We start from the raw sequence: 23,028 nt of genomic DNA, 5'->3' as shown, positions 1-23,028 counted from the left end.
GATTTTCCGAATAATTATGTTACCAATTACCATATATACATCTACTGCGCATTTTCTTCATTAACGCTCTCTGTTACTTTATCAAAGAACTCCATCAGGTTAGTCAGACATTTTAATAAATCCATGCTGGCTGCCCCCCCCAGGCTTCTCCAAGTGAGAATTCATTTTGCCATGGAAAATTATTTCTGGTAGTTTGCCCACTACAGACAGTAGACTTATAGGCCTGTTGTTACCAGGTTTATCACTCTCCCATTTTTTGAGCAGGGGTGTAACTCTTTCAGTCCACCAGTCCTCTGGCACCTCTCCAATGTCCCAAAGCAGAATGAAAGATTGTGGTCAGAACTTCTCAGCTTCCCTCAGCAACCAAGGATGCACCACACCTTCACTGGGTGACTTATTGACTTTGAATAATGGCGACCTATTTTGCACCTTGTTTCTATTTTTATCCTATCCAATATCTCTACTGCCACAACCCACCCCCGACACCGATTTCAACCTCTTCTTTTGTGAAGACAGATGCAAAGTACTTCTTCAGCAACTCAGTCACACCCCATTGCCTCAAGGTTTCCTCACAGCTCCCCAGTCAGCCCATTCCGTCAGCTATCTTTGTACATGGTTAAAACATTTCCCCTGTCCCACTCTCATTTCAGCTTTAATGTACTATGATACAAGTGCAAAAATTACAATTATCTGATGGAGTAATAATGCAAGTGTTGGAGGGGAGAAAATACTTTGTACGGTGCCTAATCTTCTATATGCTGAACTTTATCTTGTCATGCCAGCTCATTGGGTTCAGCATGTTTCTGATGCAGCATTATTTAGAGGAAACACATTTTTAGCCCATTATGTTATATAATAGTTAATATATAGAGGGTAAGCCTAAAACTGTTATCACCTCTTACTATTTCCTGATGCTGCTTATGGTCTTCGACTTTCAGAAGAGTCTAGTTCCTTAACTCTCCTATATCAATCTATAGAAGATATAGCCCACTGGCAGCCAAGTAGCTGGACCATATTCAGAGTTTGTTGCTTGGAGATGCCTTTCATTTCATCTGTCTCCAGTTAAACAGCTTCATCGGCCCAGATCTATCGGTAAGAATAATGATGAGGCTATCACCGCTCACTGTTATCATGGAGTAAATCGGGCAGCAACTTCCGGCCTCCGCATATGTGAAGTTACATGCGGAAATCAGGAAGTTGCTATCTGATTTGTTCTGCTGCTCTACGAGCTTTGCTACAAAGGTACCTCAGCGAGAGATGCTGTATTGAAATTCAGGAAGGGCATGAAGCTGTGATAGTGTCCAACAGATACCCACTATACATACTCAGAATAGTTAGGGTCTATCCATTCAGTGTAGTGAATTTTTAATGTTGTGATAAATCTTAATTACTGCCAAAATAACCTCTCTGGCACTTAAAATGAAAGTGAATACTAGAATATGATACGGATGTGAAATATAGAGCCTTTCTCTTGATTTAAATATTGTGGAACTTTCTATCCATCCCTATTGGAAGGAATTAAGGCAGATCAGACGATTCTATGAACTACATGATATTTGTTAATTGTCATCTAAAAACCTCCAATGGCTACAGTTTATTTCCTTTATGCAATTATATTTATATATCAAATTATTAATACCAATGCCATGGAAGGAGCCAGAGAAGCTTAAGCCTAGACTCAGTGGTAGAGCTCTTGTTTCTGAGTTAGAACATAAGAACATAAGGGAAAGGAGCAGCAATAGGCCATTGGTCCTTCAAACCTGCTATTCAACAAGATCATGGCTGATCTTCTACTTCAAGTCCACCTTCCCACGCTATCCCTCAATTCCCTTAGCATCCAAAAAGCCTCTGGGGAGAATTTTCACGCCAACACGTAAAATGACACGCGGTGAATTTGGGCATGTGTCCCGACGTCACTGCGTGTCATTCCAATCTTTCGTTTGGCGGGCACGCGCTGGAGGCGACTGCGCGCCTGCCGAACTGTCAAAGGCCTGTTAAGGCCATTTAAAAACCAATTAACGTAGTTATGAATGCTGCCCGTCCAACCTTAAGGTTGGGGCAAGCGAAGAGCCCAGGCGGCCTTCACGTTTTTCATGAAACCTCATCCACGGGCGGGATGAGGTTTCATGAAGGTTTTATTAAATTAATAAATAAATTTTGCTCACTTCATAAACATATCCCAGCTTATGTGACACCGTCAGATGAGGAGACATGTATGAATAACTTTTATCTCTCTTTATTTCAAACTTTAAATATGAACTTAATCTCCCTGAGGCAGCTCTGTGACTCATGGAGAATTCTGCGCTCTTTCGTGTGCATGCACGCGAAAGAGCGTAGGCCCCGACTCTCCCTCCTCCCCCCGCCTGCACAGGGTAATGCTGAGCGCTACCAGACACGCATCACGCTGGTGGGCCATAATTGGCCCGCCCATGTAAAATGGCGGTGCGCAGCCGATCACTGGCGGTGATTGGCTCTGCGCCCGCCTGCACCTGCTCCCGACTGGCCCGCCCGAAGGGAGAAAATTCTCCCCCTTGTCTTGAAAGTTGAAAGTTCAAACCCAAATCCAATTTTTGCACATATTATCTAGGCAGACACTCCAGTATAATACAGAGGGTGTGCTGCAGTGTCAGAGGGGCTGTCTAATGGCTGAGGTTAAACTGAGGCCCCAACTGCCTGCTGAGGTGGATGTAAAGATCCCATGACATTAATTGAAGAAAGGTCTGGTCAATATTTAACCCTCAATTAAGGTCACTAGAACAGATTATCTGATCATTGCTGTTTGTAAGACTTTGGTGTGTGGAATTGGCTGTCACATTTCATACATTAGTGAGTGCACATGCAGAAAGTACTTAGTTGACTGTAAAACACTTTGGGCATCCTGCTGTTGTGTAAGGCACTATGAATGCAAATTTCTTCTTTATGTTGAGTAACACTATTTAATTCGTTTTCCCTGCATAGAAGATCCTCCAGAAACACAATTTTCACGTTGTAATTGAGATTTTCCCATCCATAGAATTCCCCCAAACATTATGAAATGTGACACCTACATGTGATGGCAACATCTGGTGGTCTGTGGTGTTTTCGCTGGTCTCGTGAGCTCAATTTCAAATAATACAATACATTTAGAAAAGTACATTATCACTTACTGTATTGTAACATACAGACAAGATCACAGATAAAACTAGTCAAGGTAGGTCATCAGTTCACCTTAGCTCATTCAACAACAACTTGCATTTATATGGTGCCTAAATTTCAGTTTTACTGGAAAAAAAACTCATGCTTAAACGGCCTGCTGAAACTCACTATACAGGCAAACAGAATGAAATAGCAGGAATCTTCAACACCTTCAAAAGATGGAACAGAAAATTGTTGTGGAGTTAGGGATGGGTAGGGTGGAGTTGGGGATGGGATGGGTAGGGTGGGGTTGGGGATGGGATGGGTAGGGGGGGGGGTTGGGAAGGGATGTGAAAATTGACCAAAAAATATCCGCATCTATATTCTAGATGAGGTTTCTTAAACACTGAATTTCCTCCTTCCAAATTTTGCTCAGAAATTTGCCTCTCACTCCCTCTCCCACCCTTCCCCCCACCATCGAGTAAAATCTAAAATATTCTTCGGGTATGAAATAAAATTGAAAAGGTTGAAAAGGGTCATCTCATTAGTGTAAGAAGCCATCAGGAAATTGAGTGTAGTAACATAGGAGAGGATTATCAAGATATCATGGATTAGAACTGAAGGGATAAAAGTAACATACAAGATAAAACACATTATACTTTGCAGTATGATATGGAGCAATTAATTATATAATAATTGTTTAAATGCCATTGACAAACATAGGTGAATACAACATGTCAGAGTAATAACTGAATCGTTGATTTGGTAAACTCAGTTAAACATATCTTCAGAACAAAGATCAAGGTCTTTTTTTCAAACTAATGCAAGCCCTCATTTCATTGGCTCCACATCCAACCAATCCTCACCATTTATTCTGAATTTAGGACCTTGCCATTGGCGTGAGGTTTTGGAGGAAATTCTCTAGTAAATGCCGTGGAAAGCCAAAGTCTGTTGCGATGGTCACATAACCCTGCAAAAGAGACAAGACTAGAAAGTTCCATCGCACTGTTGGTCACCCACCATCAAAAAGCTTTACAAAAGACATTTGTAATCATTCTCTACCTCATCTGTCTCCATCAGAGTGTTGGTAATGTTAAAATAGCGCAATCCCTTTTTGTCAAGCAGGGCTGTTATGTAAAATTCTATATCTAGTTAAAGAAGAAAAAATTAGTTACTTTAATTTAACTCAGTCTGGTTTTAACAAAGATTCAACAGATAATCAACACTTAGTCTATACTGTTAGTTAATATTGTGTATTCAGATCACAGCTGAAGCTGAAGGCAGGTTAAAACTACAAACACACTGCTCTCTGCCCCACAAACAGCAGCAGAGCCAATCTGCTACCATTGAGCAACAAAAGGCAGGCAGTAACATGGCGCCAACACAGGAAAACATATTGTGCCACATTCCTGCATGTTGCCATGTGGTAACAGACAGAATGGCAGGAAGGACTGCTGCCGGCTGGCTGAATATATGAGTTAAGAGATCCACAGCAGCAATACACAGCTTAGGCTTCACATGTGATCTCTCTTGTTTCTATTGATGATTCCCCTTACACCATAGAGCTGCTTTTAGGCCAGTGACAAGAAAAACGTAGAAAGGTTCCTCACGATGCTGTTTTGGTTGGCTCACCATTCTATACAATGGATTTAAAAGTCAAAATAGAAGCATACTTGGAGGATAGATGGGAGAAAGAGGGGACAATTCACTCAGCAATGAAAGGTTGTAAGCAATACAAATAAGAAACATCCCTGTCTCTGTTGGGTTAGTAATTCTCAATTAAAATTGCAGTAGGAGTGCTCCCCTCAACAATCAGAACTACTGTGCCAGAGGGGGTAAAAAATTATTATTGGTGCCAATGTGCAGATTCACACATGAAAACTGGTACCTGTGGAACCAGACATTGGGCAACATTTTCGGGGGGAACGTGCGGGAGTGGGCGGGCAGGTTCCCTAACAGCGCCCCCGGTTGGGCACGCGCCGCCATTTTACATGGGCGGGCCAGTTAAGGCCCACCCAACGTGACTCATGCTCAGAAGTGCTTTGCGCTCCATGTGCAGGCAGGGGGGTATTCCCTGAGCTGGGAGTGAGCTCTTTTGTGCATGCGTGCGAAAGAGCGCATTCATCTCTCTGAGGCTAAATGCTGCCTCTGGGAGATCGCTGGAAGTTTCAAAAATTTTTAGAAGTGTGAAAAAAAAATTCCTGACATGTCCCCTCATGCAACACCGTCACATGAGCTTGGACATGCCAATTTCTTTTATTTCAACATTTTGTAAACATTTAAAATCCCTCATGAAACCTCATCCCGCCGGTGGATGAGGTTTCATGTTTTTTTCTGAAGTCCGCCAGGGCTCCCGGCCTGCCCGCCAACCTTAAGGTTGGACGGGCAGGTGCATTGATTACCTCAATTACTTTATTAATGGCCTTAAGTGGCCATTGACAGGTTGGCGGGCACGCAGCCGACTCGGCTCTGCGCACACCAACCTGAAAATGTAAACGATGCAGGGTGACATCAGGGTGCCCACCTGACATCACCCCGCATCATTTTACGTGTGGGCGAGCGGACACCACCCCCCCGACTCACTGACCGGAAGAAGCAGCCCATTGAATCTTGAGAAAATAAGACAAAATACGAAGAATACATTAGGTAGTTGTCAGTGAAAACTATGATTTTGATTCCAATGTTCAAGACAGTGAGTCAGATCCTCCTTAATATGATGTTTCCCTACACAACACAAAGCCTAATTCACACTGGACAGTCACTATTTTTTAATTAAAGAAATTGTACAGTGCATTCAATTTGGGATGATAAACTTGAGCTGAAGTGTTCCTGCTTTGCCCATTTTGAACCTGGCTGGTTTGTATTCATCCTTAGGCATCATTAAATAGCAACATGTGTCCCACTGAATGTGGGGAGAGATGTAAAACAGGGTGGGGACTCGCTATCACCTGCTTTACACCATAAACGCATAAAATCCAGATCTACCCCGCAGTTTATCTTTATCTGCTCAATCCCCCTCCCCCTCAGTTATACTCACAAGAGATTATTTTTTCCAGTCCTCCTGTTGAGAAAAACGCCTCCAAATAACGCTTAGCTTTATTCTCATTCTGAAATGGCAAATTTTCCGTGGTCTGAAACATTCCTCAGTATCACATCTTATTCCTTAAATCGACACAAGGCAATCACAAGAGAGAACCACATTCAAAGTTTGGAGGGGCCTTTTACTATAACTTTTGACAAACTAAAATAAACTCAGGAACGTGCTGAAGGATTGGTTTATTCTCCACGTGAGCAGACACAGAAAGGTTGAGCACAGGTTATGGAAATATCGGCTAGGATTTTACATTGGCCGGGCGGGCTCGGCAGGAGCGGGCAGGGGCAGTCGCGGAGCTGACGGTTGCCCGCGATCGGCTCCGCACCGCAATTTCACGCGGGCGGACCAATTAAAGACCACCCAGCATGGATCGTGAGCGGTAGCACTGGGCGCTACCTGTGCGAGCTGGGCGGGGGGGGGAGGAGGAGGGAGAGTTGGGTCCAGCTCATGCGCGTGAAAGAGCACTTCAATCTCCCTGAGAAATGGAGCTGCCTCAAGGGGATTGAAGCGCTTTTCACAAAAAAAATGAAAACATTGAAAAATAAGAACATGTCCCATCTCGCGTGACACAGTCACATGAGGGGACATGTTTCATTACGTTTTTAAAGAAATTTTTTATTTAATTTGTAAAAGCTTTATGGAAACCTCATCCCGCGTAAAGTTAAGGTTAATTACCTAGTTAATGGCCTTAATAGGCCTTTCAATTATCGGTGGGCGTGCAGCCGACTCCGGCCCACGCCCGCCAAATGAAATATCGCGGGACGGTGCAATAATATCGGGATGCACACCTGATGTCATTGTGTGTCGTTTTACTTTCCGGCGTGTCAGGCCCGCCCCCGCACACCGATTGTAAAGTTCTGCCCACAGCTATTGGATCAATGGGGCTATGGAAGGAACCAGCTCCCCACTCTTATCTTTGCGAAACCGGTTGGTTTAATCGGACAACACACTGTTTTAGATCCATGTTTTCATGGGTCTACAGTGCAGCTGGTTCCCCGAACTTAGAACCTGTTGTACTATGGAGAGCAACTGGGTGTCTCCTCTTGGTTGCAATCCTATTCCACAAGTGGGAAAGCATTGACTGGTTCAGACAGGCTGGTCTGATTCAAGCCGAGGAGCCAAGAAAATTCATAATTTTATGGATTATATTCATAAAATATTGCTGTCCAAAAGGAGGCTATTCTGCCCACTGTACCATTTCCTAGCCTCTGGAAAAGCTATCTACCTCGTCACATTTCCCTGCTCTTTCCACAAAACTCTTAAACTTCCTCTTCAAAAACCATTATGGGTTCTGCTTCCCCCTACAGTTTTTGGTGGGATGTTCAATAAAAGCCCTTTGTATAAAAACAATTCTTCAAAGCCTTCCCTTTGGGCTGCATTTTCATTCTAGAGGCGGGTAGCGGGAGTCAGGAAATTTCCAGGCTCAGCGTGCCCGCCTCGGGAGAACGTGCCTGTAAAGCTGGGATTTTTGTTCTGGTGGGCAAACTGGAGTTGGGCCCACTACCCCTGGATACAGTTTAAAGGCAGCCACAGGGACTGCCAAGTGCCAAGGCAGGCTGGTTTAAAGGCTTTCCTTGGTGCTCTTGGACTTTGTCCCAGATTTTAATTTAATATTAGGCCCTCTAGTCCTCACCCATCACCTCCCCGCAGACTCCCAATGCACCAACTGTGTCAACTCATGCCCATGGCCCCTCATGACCTCCATGCCAACCTATCCCTTCCACCCACCCTTAATGGCCCCTTGTACTTTCCATGCCAATCTAAGGCACTTCCATGCTCATTCACCCAGTATACACTCTGTACCGAGCCAATGGACTTCATAGTGACAATGGCATGTGTGAAAAAGCTTTAAAAGTCATTAATTCATAACTTTCTTAAAGAAAAATGCCTTTACTATAGCCCTTTAAAAGTGTCAATCATCCAGACATCCAATGGATGTTTAGGCTCTCAGCCAAGCCTCATTATGCATTCTTGGCTGATAGCCCAAACATCCATTAATCTACTGAAACAGCTGTACCCAAGGGAAAACATTGTTTGATCAACAGCTCTATCTCCAAGATATATTTTGTCGATTGTACAATGTTTATTTGCACAAGATAAAGAGGTATCAAGTGTTTGTAGTTTCTGCTATTGGTACTTTTAAGGTCTTGATGATTGACATTTTTATAGGGCTGTAGTAAAAACATTTTATAAAGAAATATATGAATGAATGACTGCTTCTTAAAACTTTTCCATGAATGCCATCGTTACTAAACGGTTCGCTGATTCTGCACAGAGGGTATACTGAGAGTGAATAGGTGTGGATGTGTCATAGGTTGGCATGGAGGGTATGAGGGGCGATTGGAAGTGGATGGGGGGGGGAGCACAGATTGGCATGATGGGCAAGGGTGTGACCTTTTGAACTTACCTTTCAAAATGTTCCCTCACCCAGACTATGGTTCACAACACCTGTGAGGGACTGTGAACCATGAGTCCTTGAAAAGCTGGCCCGACTCCATGAAAATTATGGGGAGGGAGGTTAGGAGATGCCTATCCCTGCAATGGAGCCAGCCAGGTCGGGAGTGCAGGGTACAGGTCGTGACCCACACCAACCTTTATCCCATGTTGTTGAAAATAGGGACCACTGGGAATGAGGAGGAAACCCGGGAATCAGCTCCTGCCTGCCATTTTTAAAGATCAGTGGAGCCTCCCTGATATCGCGAAAATCCAGCCCTTAATTCTTCTGCTAATTTTTAAAAAATCATTCTCAGCAAGTTGGCATTGCTGAAAAGACTAGCATTTATTGCCTATGCCTCCTTGCTCTTGAGAAGGCGATAGCAGGCTTTCTTGATCCACTTCTTGAACTATGTGGTGGAAATGTAAATTTAAACCCTTTACTTATTAATCAATAGAAACATGTTTTCCCCTTTATCAAAGTACTTCAATTTTGAATTTAGATAGGGGACACACCCACAAACAGTTTAGTTTTCCTCACATACAAGAAACCCATATCTGAACAAATTTGGGAGAAGACATTTTTTTTTGGCAGTAAATATTTAAAAAGCCGCACTCCTCATCAGTAAGTGCTAAGCAAAAAGGGCTTTCCACACTCGCAAATACAGTCACATCAGAACAATGTGTCATTGTTGCCACATGACAGAGTAAAAAAGCTGCTTTTACATCTTTAAGACAACAGAAATAAAGGTTATTGAATATTATTTCATTTTGATGGCATCTCTTTAAAGCTACAGTTAATTTATGAAGCATTTGGAACTTGCCGAAACAACTCAAGCTTTCCAAGGCGTAAAGATTCTGTGTGTACTAACCAGAGTGATCGCAGGTTTGCTGTTTACAACTTTGATGGCCCAGCTGTAGAGAGAAACACAGTTTTAAAGGTTAATAAGTCTCAGTAATAACATGCACAGTGTTCCAAATAATTGTAGTGTAGCAATTGAGGCACTTACAGATTAGAAGAGGGCTGCAGGTGGATTTTCTTCTCTGCATAAGATGCAAGGATAATAGTTTCAGAATCCTAAATATAAGGGGAGGAAGCTCTTAAGTAACGAACAGTCTCTTAAGTAATGAAGCTCGTAAATTGGAATCACACAAGACAAATTCTAACTACTATTAAACAAGTCATCTGAATTCACATTCTCTCCACTAACACCAAACCTTATACCCAGGGCGATGGAGAGAAATCATGGACTCTGGTGCTTCTCCTGTTTCTGGGCTCCTTATTCCAGTTTCAATATGTCTCACTTTACAACCACAGCTTTGCCAGACAATTACAAACAGTTTTCTACTTCATATTATATAACCAGCTCCACTTCTCTGAACCTGACCCTATGCAATATCTGGACAGCAATATCCAAAAGACTTGAACATCAAAAGCACTGCAAACAACAATCCCATGTACAAATGCAAATATTTTGAACTAACAGTGACAGATTCTATTGGCACATGATTCCTGGTTTCATTCCAAGTTTAAAAGTGGCAAAACTTTCCAGTAAATTAGCACCAACTAATTCGCCTGTGATAATGTGCTATTTCTATCTACACAAGTGGGCTTTACTAACAGAAAAATTATCATTTGCATCGAGTGATAAATATTTTCTCATTTTACATTGAAACTAACCACACGTACAAATTTCCAACACGGAACATATGGAAGCAAAGTACTACAGATGCTGAAAATCTGAAATACAAGCAGAAAATGCTGGAAATACTCAGCATGCCAAGCAGGATCTATGCAGAAGGAAACAGGGTCAATGCTTCAGGTCCACGATATGCACTAGATCTGATGAAGGGTCACTGACCCCTATTTCTCTCTGCCCAGATGCCACCAGATTTGCTGAGCATTTCCAACACTTCATGTTTCTACTGGAGCAAATATAACCCTTTTTGCCAGCCCTCAATAAAGCAGTCAGATTTCTTGTGAGCCTCTCATTCCCCTTCGGCAAAAAACTCAGCAGCAGCTGCCTAAAATCTGATTTGGCACAACTTTAGACATGAACTTCAAAAAAAAATAGTTAAGATATGAAGAAAACATAAACAACTTGCTGTGCAAGTAAAATCAATGTCAAAGCAATACATTGATAATTTTTAAAAATGAGCAATTAATAAAAATGACCATTAAAAAGTTCCAAGAAGCAGAGCTAGAGACACAGACTAGGCCCCGAGTCCTGGTCACCAGGGAGGAGGGAGGGCACTGGGGCCAAGATAAGGATTTAACTAACACCAACCTGACATCTGCCTCTGGTTGTGCACACTCCAAGCTGGCCTCAGCGGAATTCATATGAAAGTGGGGGTCGGAACCAGTTTGCCTTTTTAGCCTGGGTCTTCCTCCTCTCCCAGCCTGGTGTGTGGAATGGTTTTTGGGAAGGGAGGAGGAGGGTGTGTGTGTCTCTCTCTGTCTGTCTCCGGTCACTCCCAAGCTCTCATGGTTTTCCCTCGCTCTCTCTCTCACACACATTCAATCACTCACACACACCCACTCCTTCTGGGCCCAGAGGTCTTTTACCAATTTGAAGCCTGCTGCAATATAAGCATTCAATATGCATTGGTGGCTCAGTACTTCATGTAATTAAACACACTGAGTCACATTTGACAGCTATTATTTCCTCCTGAGTGTAAATTCATTTAAACAGAAGAGCTTTAAAGTGGATGCCACATTTGTTTTTTTACCTACCTATAGGCAGATAGGTGATCACAGATAGCATTCAACGGCACCATGATTACTCTTGTGGTACAAAAACCAAATGGTTTTATCAATTAATTAATGGAGATTGATATTGCTGAGGAAGAGTTTGGGATGCCTGTGAAAGTGGCACGATGTGCTTCCTTTCCACCCTGCCTAATACCCCAGTTGCCCCGGGCCTCGATGTTGCTGCAGCCGCTGCTGCTCCTGCCCTTCCCAGCCCACTCTGCCATCTTGATCCCTGTGGTTCTTTAGTGGATTGGCGACCACACAGGGAGGTGAAAGCGCGGCCAAGGGCAGACTACATCGCCCAGAATGACGCAGGTGATCATTACCTACACCCTGGCTGTCAAAATAAACGGCCGCACGGACTCGGGCTCTCGGTCCAGGAGATTAACTGGCACTCTGCCCTGGAGTGGACCACCCGCCACCTGCTTGCGTGTGAACACAGTGAGGAGTGAGGTGGCCATTTGAGAGAGGGGAAATGCTGCTGGTAACCGCGAAGGGAGAAGCTGCAAGTTGAGCCCAGGCCCCCTGAAGGCACGGGCCTGGATGTTTTGCACCTTGTGCAGCCCCATCTCCTGGGCCTTGCATGTACCACTGAGAACCAGATGGGGCAACACTCCCATGTACTTTCGCCACTCAGAGGGAAGTCCACGTCATATTGTTGAATAGCAGAATCATAAGCTGGATGACTCACCAACTCAGAATCATTCACTGGAGGTACTTCAGTGAGATATGAATAGATTAATGGGTCATGTTGTTCTACAGAGGGTGGGGTTGTCTAGTGGAGAGTTGTTCTATTGACCTTGATCACCACAATAGAATTAGGATGCTCAAACACTGACTCATTAAAAACATTCATGCAAATCACACACAAAAATTAGGCTGGAACGGAAATGTAAAAAGGCTGAAATGTAGATCTGCCAAATTAACAAGCAAACCCACATTCCAGGATGCATGAACTTTGCCAAGTGATATTTCTACCCCATGTTTTATGTAAATATCCCACTGTATTTGAGTCCTGTGGTCAGGAGAATGAAGTAGAACAATGCTATATTAATGAAAATGAGAGCTCATGGGAGAAGGAAACTAACCCACACACTCTCAGAGGTGAAAATTTTCCAAAAGGCACCAATTATTGTTTGAGAAAGGGGACTGTTTTCACAGTAAAATGTACCTCCATACAATTAGGTTGAAAATAAATAGCTGGAGTAGCTTTTCATTATGGCGGTGGGGCTCAGTGACTTTTTTGGTTCCAGGTGTTGATCTGAAGGTAACAGGAATATAGAATCTCAGCAATAGGAATAACCGCATGGTTGTTATCCCTGGTTTGGCATCAAGACTGGAGCATTTTAAAACACCAGCCACAAACAGCATTAGCTGCCATAATATAAAAACAAAAAGCTGCGGATGCTGGAAATCCAAAACAAAAACAGAATTACCTGGAAAAACTCAGCAGGTCTGGCAGCATCAAACTTCCGACTTCATCTTCCGACTAGGCACTTTATAGCCTTCCAGACTGAATATTGAATTCAACAACTTTAGATCTTGAACACCCTCCTCCATCCCCACCCCCTTTCCGTTTCTTCCCCCTCCCTTTTGTTTTTTCCAATAATTTATATAGATTTTTCTTTTCCCACCTATTTCCATTATTTTTAAATCTATACCTTGAATGCCCTGTTTAGTCTTTCCACCCCACCCCCACTAGAGCTGTACCTTGAGTGTCCTGCCATCCATTCTTAATTAGTACATTCGTTTAGATAATATAACCACTGTCGACACCTCTTTGTTCCTTTGTCTGTGACATCTTTTGATTATCTGCTCCTATCACTGCTTACTTGTCCCTACAACCAACATCCACCCCCTACCCAACCCAACTTCTCTCCCCCCACCCCCCCACCTTAAACCAACTTATATTTCACCCCGCTCCTAATATTACTCAGTTCTGTTGAAGGGTCATGAGGACTCGAAACGTCAACTCTTTTCTTCTCCGCCGATGCTGCCAGACCTGCTACGTTTTTCCAGGTAATTCTGTTTTTGTTTAGCATTAGCTGCCCTCCAGCTTTAACACTGACACTGCTGGAGTCAGATTACAGTAGAGGGCCGTAAAATTAAAATTTGCTTTGCAAATAAACCCAACAGGGTGCCCATTTTCTGACAGTTGAGAGGAGGTAAGAGGTTAAGTGGTTTATTGTGAGCAACACATAAAACAACAAGATTATGCAATTTTACTTCTCTGAGACTATAGGTGGTTAGGTGAGGTGGTTGGGTGTTATCAGTGTGTGGTATCACAAACATGGCTTTGGCCTGCAAATGCTGGGTGTGTGGACTACAGTAGAGTTCCAATTTAAGTAGCTCAGTGAAACTAAAATAGATTCCATCTACACTTCTGTCCAATTTGCTCTAACTTTTCTTGTGATTATCTTGAATTTGTACACTCAGTGACTGACTAGCGGAAACCATTTATCACTATTTATCTCATTCCAAATTTGAAGGTCTTTAACAGTGACTTCCATTCCCCACTTAACTTTTTGCGTTCCCTTTCTCTGAGCTACTATTCCCCATCCCCCTCACCCCCCCCTTTCGTATTTCACTTGCTTCTTTCTCAAATCAATTATATAAATAATATGAAAAAAGATTGCCCCAAGATTTATGGAGAGCTGCTCGTCCTCCCTCATGGGCACTCATACATCTTAACCTCCTCTGATGCAATGAAAAAAGCTTTAACTTTTTATGACCACTAGACATTATAGGATGGTCATGTTTTAAACTGTCTCTTTTGAATTAAGGTAAACAGTATGTCCTGGAATGGGGATGGTGTGAATTTGTGCTAAACTCTGGCTGTCGACAGGCCCATGTGATCCGGCTGCCATGAAGATATGGGTCCATTTCAAGCCAGACTCTGGTTTTAACACCTGAACACAAAGGAACAGGCAACTTTTCTTGCTGCTTGCAGACTCTCGAAGACAATTGGGGAGGAAGATCCACAACAGGTGCTGCTATGCCAGGCAGGAGGAAAAAACTGCTTTTGAATGGACTGCAGGGGAAGACAGAATTCCTGTTCGAAAGAACAAGCCTTGTTGCTAGAAGTCCATCCAAGTAGGCGCGGAAGATTGTGTGACGGTGACATTGTTTAAAAGGACACTGGAAGATACACCCTGGATTGGGCAGGTAGAAGAGAGCCTGGAGAATCGCTGGGAGATGTTTGGGTGTTTAAATATTAAGGGCAGAGTTTTGCTCTTGTCGGGCTGGCTCGGCAGGGGCAGTCGGGAAGCTGACCACCGCCCGTGATCGAGGCCGGAAGGCGATTGGCCCGCTCAGCGTGAAGCATGAGTGGTAGCACTCAGCACTGCCTGTGCGGGCAGAGGGAGGGGGGTGAGCGTGAACTTTGCGCATGCGCCCGAGTGTGTGCTTGATAATCTCCCTGAGGCACAGAGCTGAAGAATTTTTTTTTAAAATAAAGAAATTAAAAACATTATAAAACATGGCCCCAGTCATGTGACTCTGTCACTTGAGTAAGGACATGTTATTAATTTAAAAAATTTTTATTCTATTTTTATTTGCTTTAGGAAACCTCATCCCGACCGTGGATAAGGTTTCCTAAAAAGTGCAATTTTCGCCTGCCCGCCAAACGTAAGGTTAGACAGGCAGCAAAAAATTTATTTTAATTACCTTGTTAATGGCCTTAATAGGCCTTTTAATTGTCAGTGGGCGTGCAGCTGACTCCGGCGTGCGCCCGCCAACCAAAATGTCGCAGGACTGCGCGTTGATGTTGGGGCTCTCGCCCAACGTCAACGCACGTCATTTTACGTTCGAGCGGGTCGGGCGCGTGCCTGCCGAGGTAAAAATTTTGCCCAGAGTTTCTAATCCGTTGAGAATATGCAGTAATATACAAATGTGGTGGGGGTTTTAAGTTGTGTTCAGAAGTTACAAGGGGTACCTTTTCTGTAGTTAGTGTATTACTTGCCTACTAAGTAATGTTTAGTCAATATTATTTTGGTATGTTGAGTAACAGTCTTAAAATGTGAAATCATATTGTGTAATTCCTTTGCATGGGTCACTGGGGAAATCCACATCTCTTTTTCTCTATGAGGATCAGGACAAGCTTTCTAAGTATCTCCTCATACCTGTAACTGGTAAACTCTCCTAAAATTTTAGTCAGTCTTCATTGCACCTCCTCCCAATGTGTTTACATCCTTCCATCCAAATGGAGGGTCCAACATTGTACAAAATATTCCAACTGAGGCCTAATTCAGATCTTGTACATTGACCCCCTTGCTTTTTCATTAAATAGATCTAGATACAAAACCACTGATTTTATTTCCAGTTTCATTTTCCAAGATACCGTTAATAAAGAAAGAAGAAAATGCATTTATACCTTTCACAGCCTCAGGGCTTTGCAAAGCCCTCTACAGGCAATGAAGTACTTTTGAATTGTCGTCATCATTGTAATGTAGGAATGGCCTTCATATCTACACATTAAGATCTTCCTGCTTTCCTACCCTATTTAAACCTTATCATTTAAAGCAGATTTCTTATCCCACTCTTACAAACTATTCATTCACATTTTTCTACAGTGAACTTCATCTGCCACTTGTCTGCCCTGCTAGCCTATCTTTGTCTGTCTACAGTCCTTCATAGTCCTCTTCACAGTTTTTCATCCCTCCCAATTTGTTGCACTAAAATATGTTGCTTCTGGGATATCATCAAAGCTACTAACCATTTCCAAATACAGTGCGATGTGTGAGTCATTACTGCTGGACAACACGTCAACTTCCACATATATAGATGCCTGCATAACGGTGCCTGGACGCTTGAAGAGAATGACAGGCGGTCTAAGAGGCCCAAGTTTGATCATCAGATTTTGCATAGGAACACCAGGGATCATCTGTAAAATAGCCCGGAAAACATTTTGACAGCTGAGGCAACAGCGACAACCTTGATCCTCTTACTCATTGGGCAAATCAGTTGAGTTTGTAGAGGCTCTACTTATATAAAAATGGTATTTGCAACAATGTTTTGCACTGGCTGCACAAGCACATAAAAATATGTAAGTTTCCACATGAGCGTACACATGCAATCAACAGCTTGGGCGTAATTTTCATTGGCACTGCATGAGGGTAACCAAGCCAAACAGATTGTCCAGCTGAATTTCATTCCACTGATTAAAATCGAATGGAGATCAGGCTATGATGCTCACCACCAGATGGTTAATGTGAAAATCACCCTTCATCAGTGAACTCGATATTAATTATGTGAAGACACATCACTATGTCAGTGACACAAGATCAGTATGTGGAAATGAACAGGCAGCTCCTCAGGCTCTTCTTCCTCCTGAAAAGGTGTTTGTCAAGTGTTTTATCCTCAGAGGCTGGCCCATTATTAAAGAATGAAATGATGACATACCTGCTGTAAAATGTTCGGCTGATTTTTAGATCCTCCATCCTCAAAAAGTTTCTGAAATGGTGAAGAAGCCAGCCAAGATAAATACTGCTTTATGCTTTTGTTTTCCTTACACCCTCCCTTAACTCTCCCTTCCTAGAGAAAGAGCCTCTTCCTTGGGCAGTTTCACAAGCGTTGGGTACCCTTCAAAATTTCACCCAATTGAATACTTGACTTCTTCACACCGAGAGCCATCATGCCATTTGGCTATGAAACCCGATACTGCCTGACCCAGACTGTCCAGTACAGCAACCAGGATTTGGGACTCTAGCGGACCCCACTACTAATTCAGAGATACTAAAACCAATTTGTAGCCAGCTGCCACAGCTCTGACTGAAGACAGAGCTCAGCCATTCAGGGATGATGCCAGGAAGTACATCTTCACACAAAGGGTAGTTAAAATCTTGAAAACTCTGTCCCAAAAAGCAGCTGAGGCTGGGGGTCAATTGAAAATTTCAAAACTTTGATCGAAAGATTTATGTTAGGTAGGGGTATTAAGAGTTAGGGAGCCAAGGGTGGTAAATGAGGTTGAAATACAGTGCAGACATAATCTAATTGAATAGCAGAACATGCTGGGGGTACAGAATGGCATATTCTTGTCCCTTTGTTCTTATGAGATCAGACACTTGGCTACAGGTTAAGGGTGGGATTTTCCACACCTGCCCGCTGCAGGGATCGTCCGGTCTCGCCGCAAGTCAACGAACTTCTGGCTGGGGCGCTGCCTCGCCCACGGCGGGTCCCACCTGCGATGGGGCCGGAAAATCCCAGCCTAAGGATCTGAAACGGGATTCCCCTCCCCACCCAATATGCATACTTCAGTGCCATTCAAAATGGTGCATTTATGTGAAGGGAGCTGATTTTTAGTGCTTTAAATTAAAGAGTTAAAGCAACTGCATTTGACATGATTTTGTACAGGTCTGTAACTCACCAGCAAATCACCATCTGTGAGCTTCAGAGTCAGGCGATCGTCGTGATATGCTGCAAAAAGGAGAGAGTTGATCACTGGCTCCGAGACCCAGAGATTAAACATTCTGGTCTCCACTCTCTCAACTGGGATGGCACTGGGCTTCTGTGGAACTGAAGAGTTCTTGTAGGAAACACTACCCTGTGAGACACAACAATGGTCTGCAGTAAGTAGCAGATATCCAACATTCATAAAAACCAACACTGAGAGCAGGTAGAGAGTCAGACATTTTGGGATACATATGAGTAACTTAAGACACTTGGTAAGTACAGTACGCTTGGGACGAATAAAGCGACTTTGGACCCATGGGGGAAAATTTCCACCCCATCGAGGGGGAAGTGCAGGAGTGGGCGCGGGTGGGCGCTCCTCCGATCAGTGCCCCTGATCAGGGGCACACCACCATTTTACATGGGCGGGTCAATTAAGGCCCACCCAGCGTGACGTCCGCCAGGAAGCGCTATGCGCTCCCTGTGCGGACGGTGGGGAGGGGGGATTCCCTCAGCCGGGAGTGCGCTCTTTTGCGCATGCACACAAAAGTGCGCACAGATCTCTCTGAGGCAAAGTGCTGCCTCAGGGAGATTGGCTCGGAATTGAAATTTTCAATAGAATTGATTTTGTAAAATTCCCTTACATGTCCCCTCATGTGACACTGTCACATGAATTGGGACATGTCCATAACTTTTCTCGAAAGATTTGATAAAAATTTAAATACCTTCATGAAACCTCATCCCGCCCGTGGATGAGGTTTCATGCTTTTTCTGAAGCCCGCCAGGGCTCCCGGCCTTCCCGCCAACCTTAATGTTGGACAGGCAGGTCCATTAATTAGCTTAATTAGTTTTTCAATGTCCTCAATAGGCCGTTGACAGGTCAGTAGGCACACAGCTGACTCGGCTGCGCCCCTGCCGACTTGAAAATGGCAACGACGTGGGGTGACATCGGGAATTCCACCTGACATCATCCACACGTCAGTGAGCGGGCCCCACCCCCGCTCACCAACCGGAAGATCCTGCCCATGGTTCCAAATGTTCTCCAGCACTGAGGTTTACCTTGTGCCATTTCCAGGTTTGCTGTATACTAATTGATAGAGGTTGATTGCATTAATTAGCCAACAACTACCAGGATGGTAGAAGGCAAATTAGATAGACTGTGGTCTTTTTCATCTAGTAATTCCTATGAAGTGGTTCAGGGGAATGTGCCTGCATATTTACTTGATTCCAGTTGTTTTATTGGTAGTGCTTTGATTGCACTAACTAGTGGGAAGGGGAAGTATGTTAGGGGGCAGGAAATGAGATAAGAACCAATATCGAGACAATACCAAGAAGGATTCTCAATCTTGTTGTGCAACATAGTACAGTAAATAATATGAACATGATTAATGACTATTGCTTTACCTCTAATGTTAACTCAGCTTCTGCTGAACCTCAGGCTTAGTTACTCAAGGGTAGGTAAGAGGTCAGTCCTAGGGAGGAGAAGCTCTTTTTAAATGGGGATGTTGGAAGGAGATCTTACAGATACTAAGCATTAACACCAAGATATGGAGCCCTGTACCCCTTCCATTTTGTGGCTAAGATGAAGCAGCTTCTTCCAATCAACAGGCTCTAACAAAAGTGTTTGTGATTACTCAAGGCCGGATCCCTTTCAGACCAGGCCCCAGCCCCATTCACCCAGGGATTACCCAAGGCCAGATCCCTTTCAGACCAGGTGCAGCCCCATTTGACATAAGTTGTCCAAGATGGGATCACTTTCAGATTTGGTTTGTTTAACTCTTTACAACCTTAGCAGAGACTTAAAAAAAACAAAGGCATTTGAATTTTCAGAGTAGACATTTCAGAGTAGAGGGGCTACCTGAATTTTCTGAAGAATAAGAATGTGCTGCCTGTGGGGAAGGTCCATAGCGCAACATTTTAAAACAATCGCAGTGAAAGCATTCAGTGATGTAACAGACTGCAGCCTATCATTCCATTACATGGTGAATAAAAACAGTTTCACTATATCCAAGTTAACTTCAGCTCAGAGCCATACTGGAATATTCCATGTAACAGGAAAAAACTGAATAGCCCAATTTCCATCTTGATTCTAATCACTTGGTTCTAACCTATTGGATCCTGTTACTTATACATTTTATTTATTTATTTATTTAAGTGCCTCCTTCCTTCCATTCCCCAACAAGGGTCTCAGCAGTCAACCTGGTATCAGACTGCTCCAACTTGGTTTATTAACTGACCACAAAAAGAGATGTAGGATAGTCCCTGGTCTCTCTGTCTCTGCTCAGAATGCCTCATCCTCTAATTGCTCGTCTCTCGATAGTTTCTGGCCTCTATTCAGCGCCTGCCTCTGATGTGTGACCCAGGCAACTCATCGCAGCCCCATGCTGGAGTATGTAAGTGGGCAGTTCCCTTACCACACTCTCTATGCTGCACTGGTGTCTTTACATGACGGCAGGTTCATATTACAAATAGCGAGATCACAGAATAAAGCTTCTCAATAGCTAACCTGTACAGGTTAAATCAAAATGCGAGGTGCTAGATTTTCACAACATTATTCAAAAGCTGCAATGGATTTTCCTATGTGTGCATTGCACAATTACCTTGTGCCGTGATTCAATGTATCCTGAGGTAATTACTGGGTCAGTGGTTAATTCGATACTTGTGGCAATCTCCCCATCTTGTATGAATAGTGCTGTATGAAGAGAGAAGGTGCTTGTAATAAAGAAGGCACATTGTTAAAAGTTTTAAAATAGATGGCCTGGCAATTGGTGCTGTAGGACTGGAGGATCCTAGTTCAATCCTGATTGATGTTTCCACTTGGACTTCCCCTCAGAGAGAAATTAATTGTCAATCTTCCATTAAGCCAAGTGTCACCTTCATAGCATCCTTGCCTCGGAGTCAGCAGGTTCCGAGCTCAAACCCCACAATGGATTTGAACAAAATAATCTAGACTGATGCTTCAGCGCCATACTGAAGGTGCTCTGGATTGTCAGAGGCACAGGCATTTGGATTGGACATTAAACTACAGTCCTGTCTGCTTACTTTGGTAGACCTGGCACGATTCAGAGAGCTGTAGGGGGTTCTCTGCTAGCCAACATTTCTCCCTCAATCAACACCGCCAGATGCAAATTGGACACTGCATTTGAAGCTAAATAACAACTGCAACTGCTCTTCAAAAATTAATCCTTTGGTTATAAAGTAACTTGAAGTGTCCTGAGGAGGCACCTTTTTTAGATCCAAGGTCTTCCTTTCATAGAGAGTAAGAAATAACAGTGGCCAGTGCTTTTCCTTTCTTTATTACTCATTCAATTGTATATAATCCCTCTCTTCTGTTATGCTGCCAAAAGACTGGGATTGAAGATATCTGGGGAGATATGGAAGGCCAGGTTGTCCAATCAGCTGATCGTGGTAAAAGATTTGGAAAATATGATTTGGATGACAATCTACAGAAGGTGCCATATCGCCATTCAAAAAAAAAGTTATCTCTTACCTGCTTGATACAGAGTGAAGTTTGCCAGTAGATTTGCCATTTTATGAATTTCGGTACAGATCTTAAAACATAGAAAGAAAGATTAGAGAGAATGGCGGGAACATACTGTTACAAGTTTATTTTTCATGAACCACAATACCCGTGGAAGCTGCCAATGATTGTTTCTCCTATTGGTTTTATTATGTGACTGAGGGCAGAGAGGAGTGGAGAGAATAGATTTAATAATCCAATATAAAGGGTGAGGATTAGAGAAATTTAAAATGCTTAAGTCTGAAAAGAATATGCCATCTCTAAAGGGAGTAACAACTCTATTATAGGTCATTTACACTCTAAAAAATAGGCCTGTTATTGTTTATCTAATGCAGAGAGCAACTACCTTCCAATAGGTCTGGTGTCTAAAGGCAGAGTGGCTCCTTCCATCAGACTTTGTGTTTATAGACGGAGCGTGGCCCCTTCCATCAGGCCTAAGGGCTATAGACAGAGCGTGGCTCCTTCCATCAGGTCTGGTGTTTATAGACAGAGAGTGGCTCCTTCCATCAGGTCTGGTGTTTATAGACAGAGAGTGGCTCCTTCCATCAGGTCTGATGTTTATAGGCAGAGAGTGGCTCCTTACATCAGGTCTGGTGTTTACAGACAGAGAGTGGCTCCTTCCATCAGGTCTGATGTTTATAGACAGAGAGTGGCCACTTCCATCAGGTCTAATGTTTATGGACAGAGAGTGGCTCCTTCCATCAGGTCTGATGTTTATGGACAGAGAATGGCTCCTTACATCAGGCCTGGTATCTAATGCAGAGAATGGTTCCTCACATCGTGAAGGGAGACCAAATGCCTGTGGTACTTCACATGTTTTTACAAAATGTTGGCACATACAAACATAACAAAATCTCACTCCTTAATTAGAGATTTTTTGAAGAAGAGAGAAGACGTGCACATTTACGTATGAAATGAAAAAGGACCACATTTACCTGTCGTTTAACAATATGTCTCAAAGTGAAAGAGACAAAATCTGTGAATAGTCGTTGAATCCAGCTGGCCCTGTTTAGAGAGAGCAGGAAGAACATAATACGAACACAATCTAATTGTTTAATTAATTTCAATTAATGATGTTAAAAGCTAGCCAGCAATTGTGTTTAGCAAAATGAAGATGCAAGGCAAGTAAATCAAAATAATAACATTTTAAAAATTCATTCCCGAGATTTGGGCATCACTGGCATTTATTGTCCATCTCTAGGCACCGTGAGAAGGCAGTGCTCCCATGCACGAGGAGATTATTCTTTGTAGTGGTTTAATATGACTGAATGGTTTGTTAGGTCACATAAAAGAGCAGGTAAGAGTCAACCCATTGGTGTGAGACTGGAGTCACATATAGGCCGATCAGACAAGGAAGGCAGGTTTCTTTCCTTAAAGCACTTTGCAGAATCAATTCAGTTTTTACAATAATCTAATAGTTTCATGGCTGCTTCTATTTAGACCATCTTATTTCCAGATTTAATTTCTATTTCAAAACCAAACTCAAATTCTCATGGAAGGATTTGAGCCCAAATTGTCTGAGATGTTAGCCCTGTAATATAACCATTACATTTCCATACTCTTCCCACATCTTCAGAACTGAGAAAGATTAGGACAAATTGAAAGAATTAAAGAATCCGGATGATAATTGCTCATTATAATAATTTGCATTGCATTGCATTGCATTGCATTGGTCTAGCACCCAGGTTTCCAAACTTAGCAATAGAAAGATGGTATTTCTGAATCCCT

The 23,028-nt window shown here is 43.1% G+C and overlaps 1 protein-coding gene across 2 annotated transcripts in view; it reads right to left on the bottom strand.

The window, feature by feature from the left end:
• Positions 1-2,919: 2,919 nt before the first annotated feature.
• Positions 2,920-23,028, bottom strand: part of cetp (cholesteryl ester transfer protein, plasma) — a 32,630-nt gene continuing 12,521 nt past the window's right edge. For both annotated transcript variants that reach the window (XM_078544135.1, XM_078544134.1), the window contains exons 6-16: positions 22,236-22,305; positions 21,271-21,331; positions 20,381-20,472; positions 17,758-17,934; positions 16,794-16,844; positions 16,108-16,275; positions 9,652-9,719; positions 9,514-9,556; positions 6,152-6,221; positions 4,177-4,262; positions 2,920-4,084 (exon numbers count right to left, since the gene is read on the bottom strand). In XM_078544135.1, the coding sequence (XP_078400261.1) occupies positions 3,995-4,084; positions 4,177-4,262; positions 6,152-6,221; positions 9,514-9,556; positions 9,652-9,719; positions 16,108-16,275; positions 16,794-16,844; positions 17,758-17,934; positions 20,381-20,472; positions 21,271-21,331; positions 22,236-22,305 (976 nt within the window). In that variant the 3' untranslated portion in view covers positions 2,920-3,994. The remainder of the gene's footprint in view (positions 4,085-4,176; positions 4,263-6,151; positions 6,222-9,513; positions 9,557-9,651; positions 9,720-16,107; positions 16,276-16,793; positions 16,845-17,757; positions 17,935-20,380; positions 20,473-21,270; positions 21,332-22,235; positions 22,306-23,028) is intronic.

The sequence above is a fragment of the Cetorhinus maximus genome, chromosome 6 (genome assembly GCF_964194155.1).
Source record: "Cetorhinus maximus chromosome 6, sCetMax3.hap1.1, whole genome shotgun sequence".
Taxonomy (NCBI): domain Eukaryota; kingdom Metazoa; phylum Chordata; class Chondrichthyes; order Lamniformes; family Cetorhinidae; genus Cetorhinus; species Cetorhinus maximus.
This window is presented reverse-complemented; position numbering and strand designations above follow the sequence as displayed.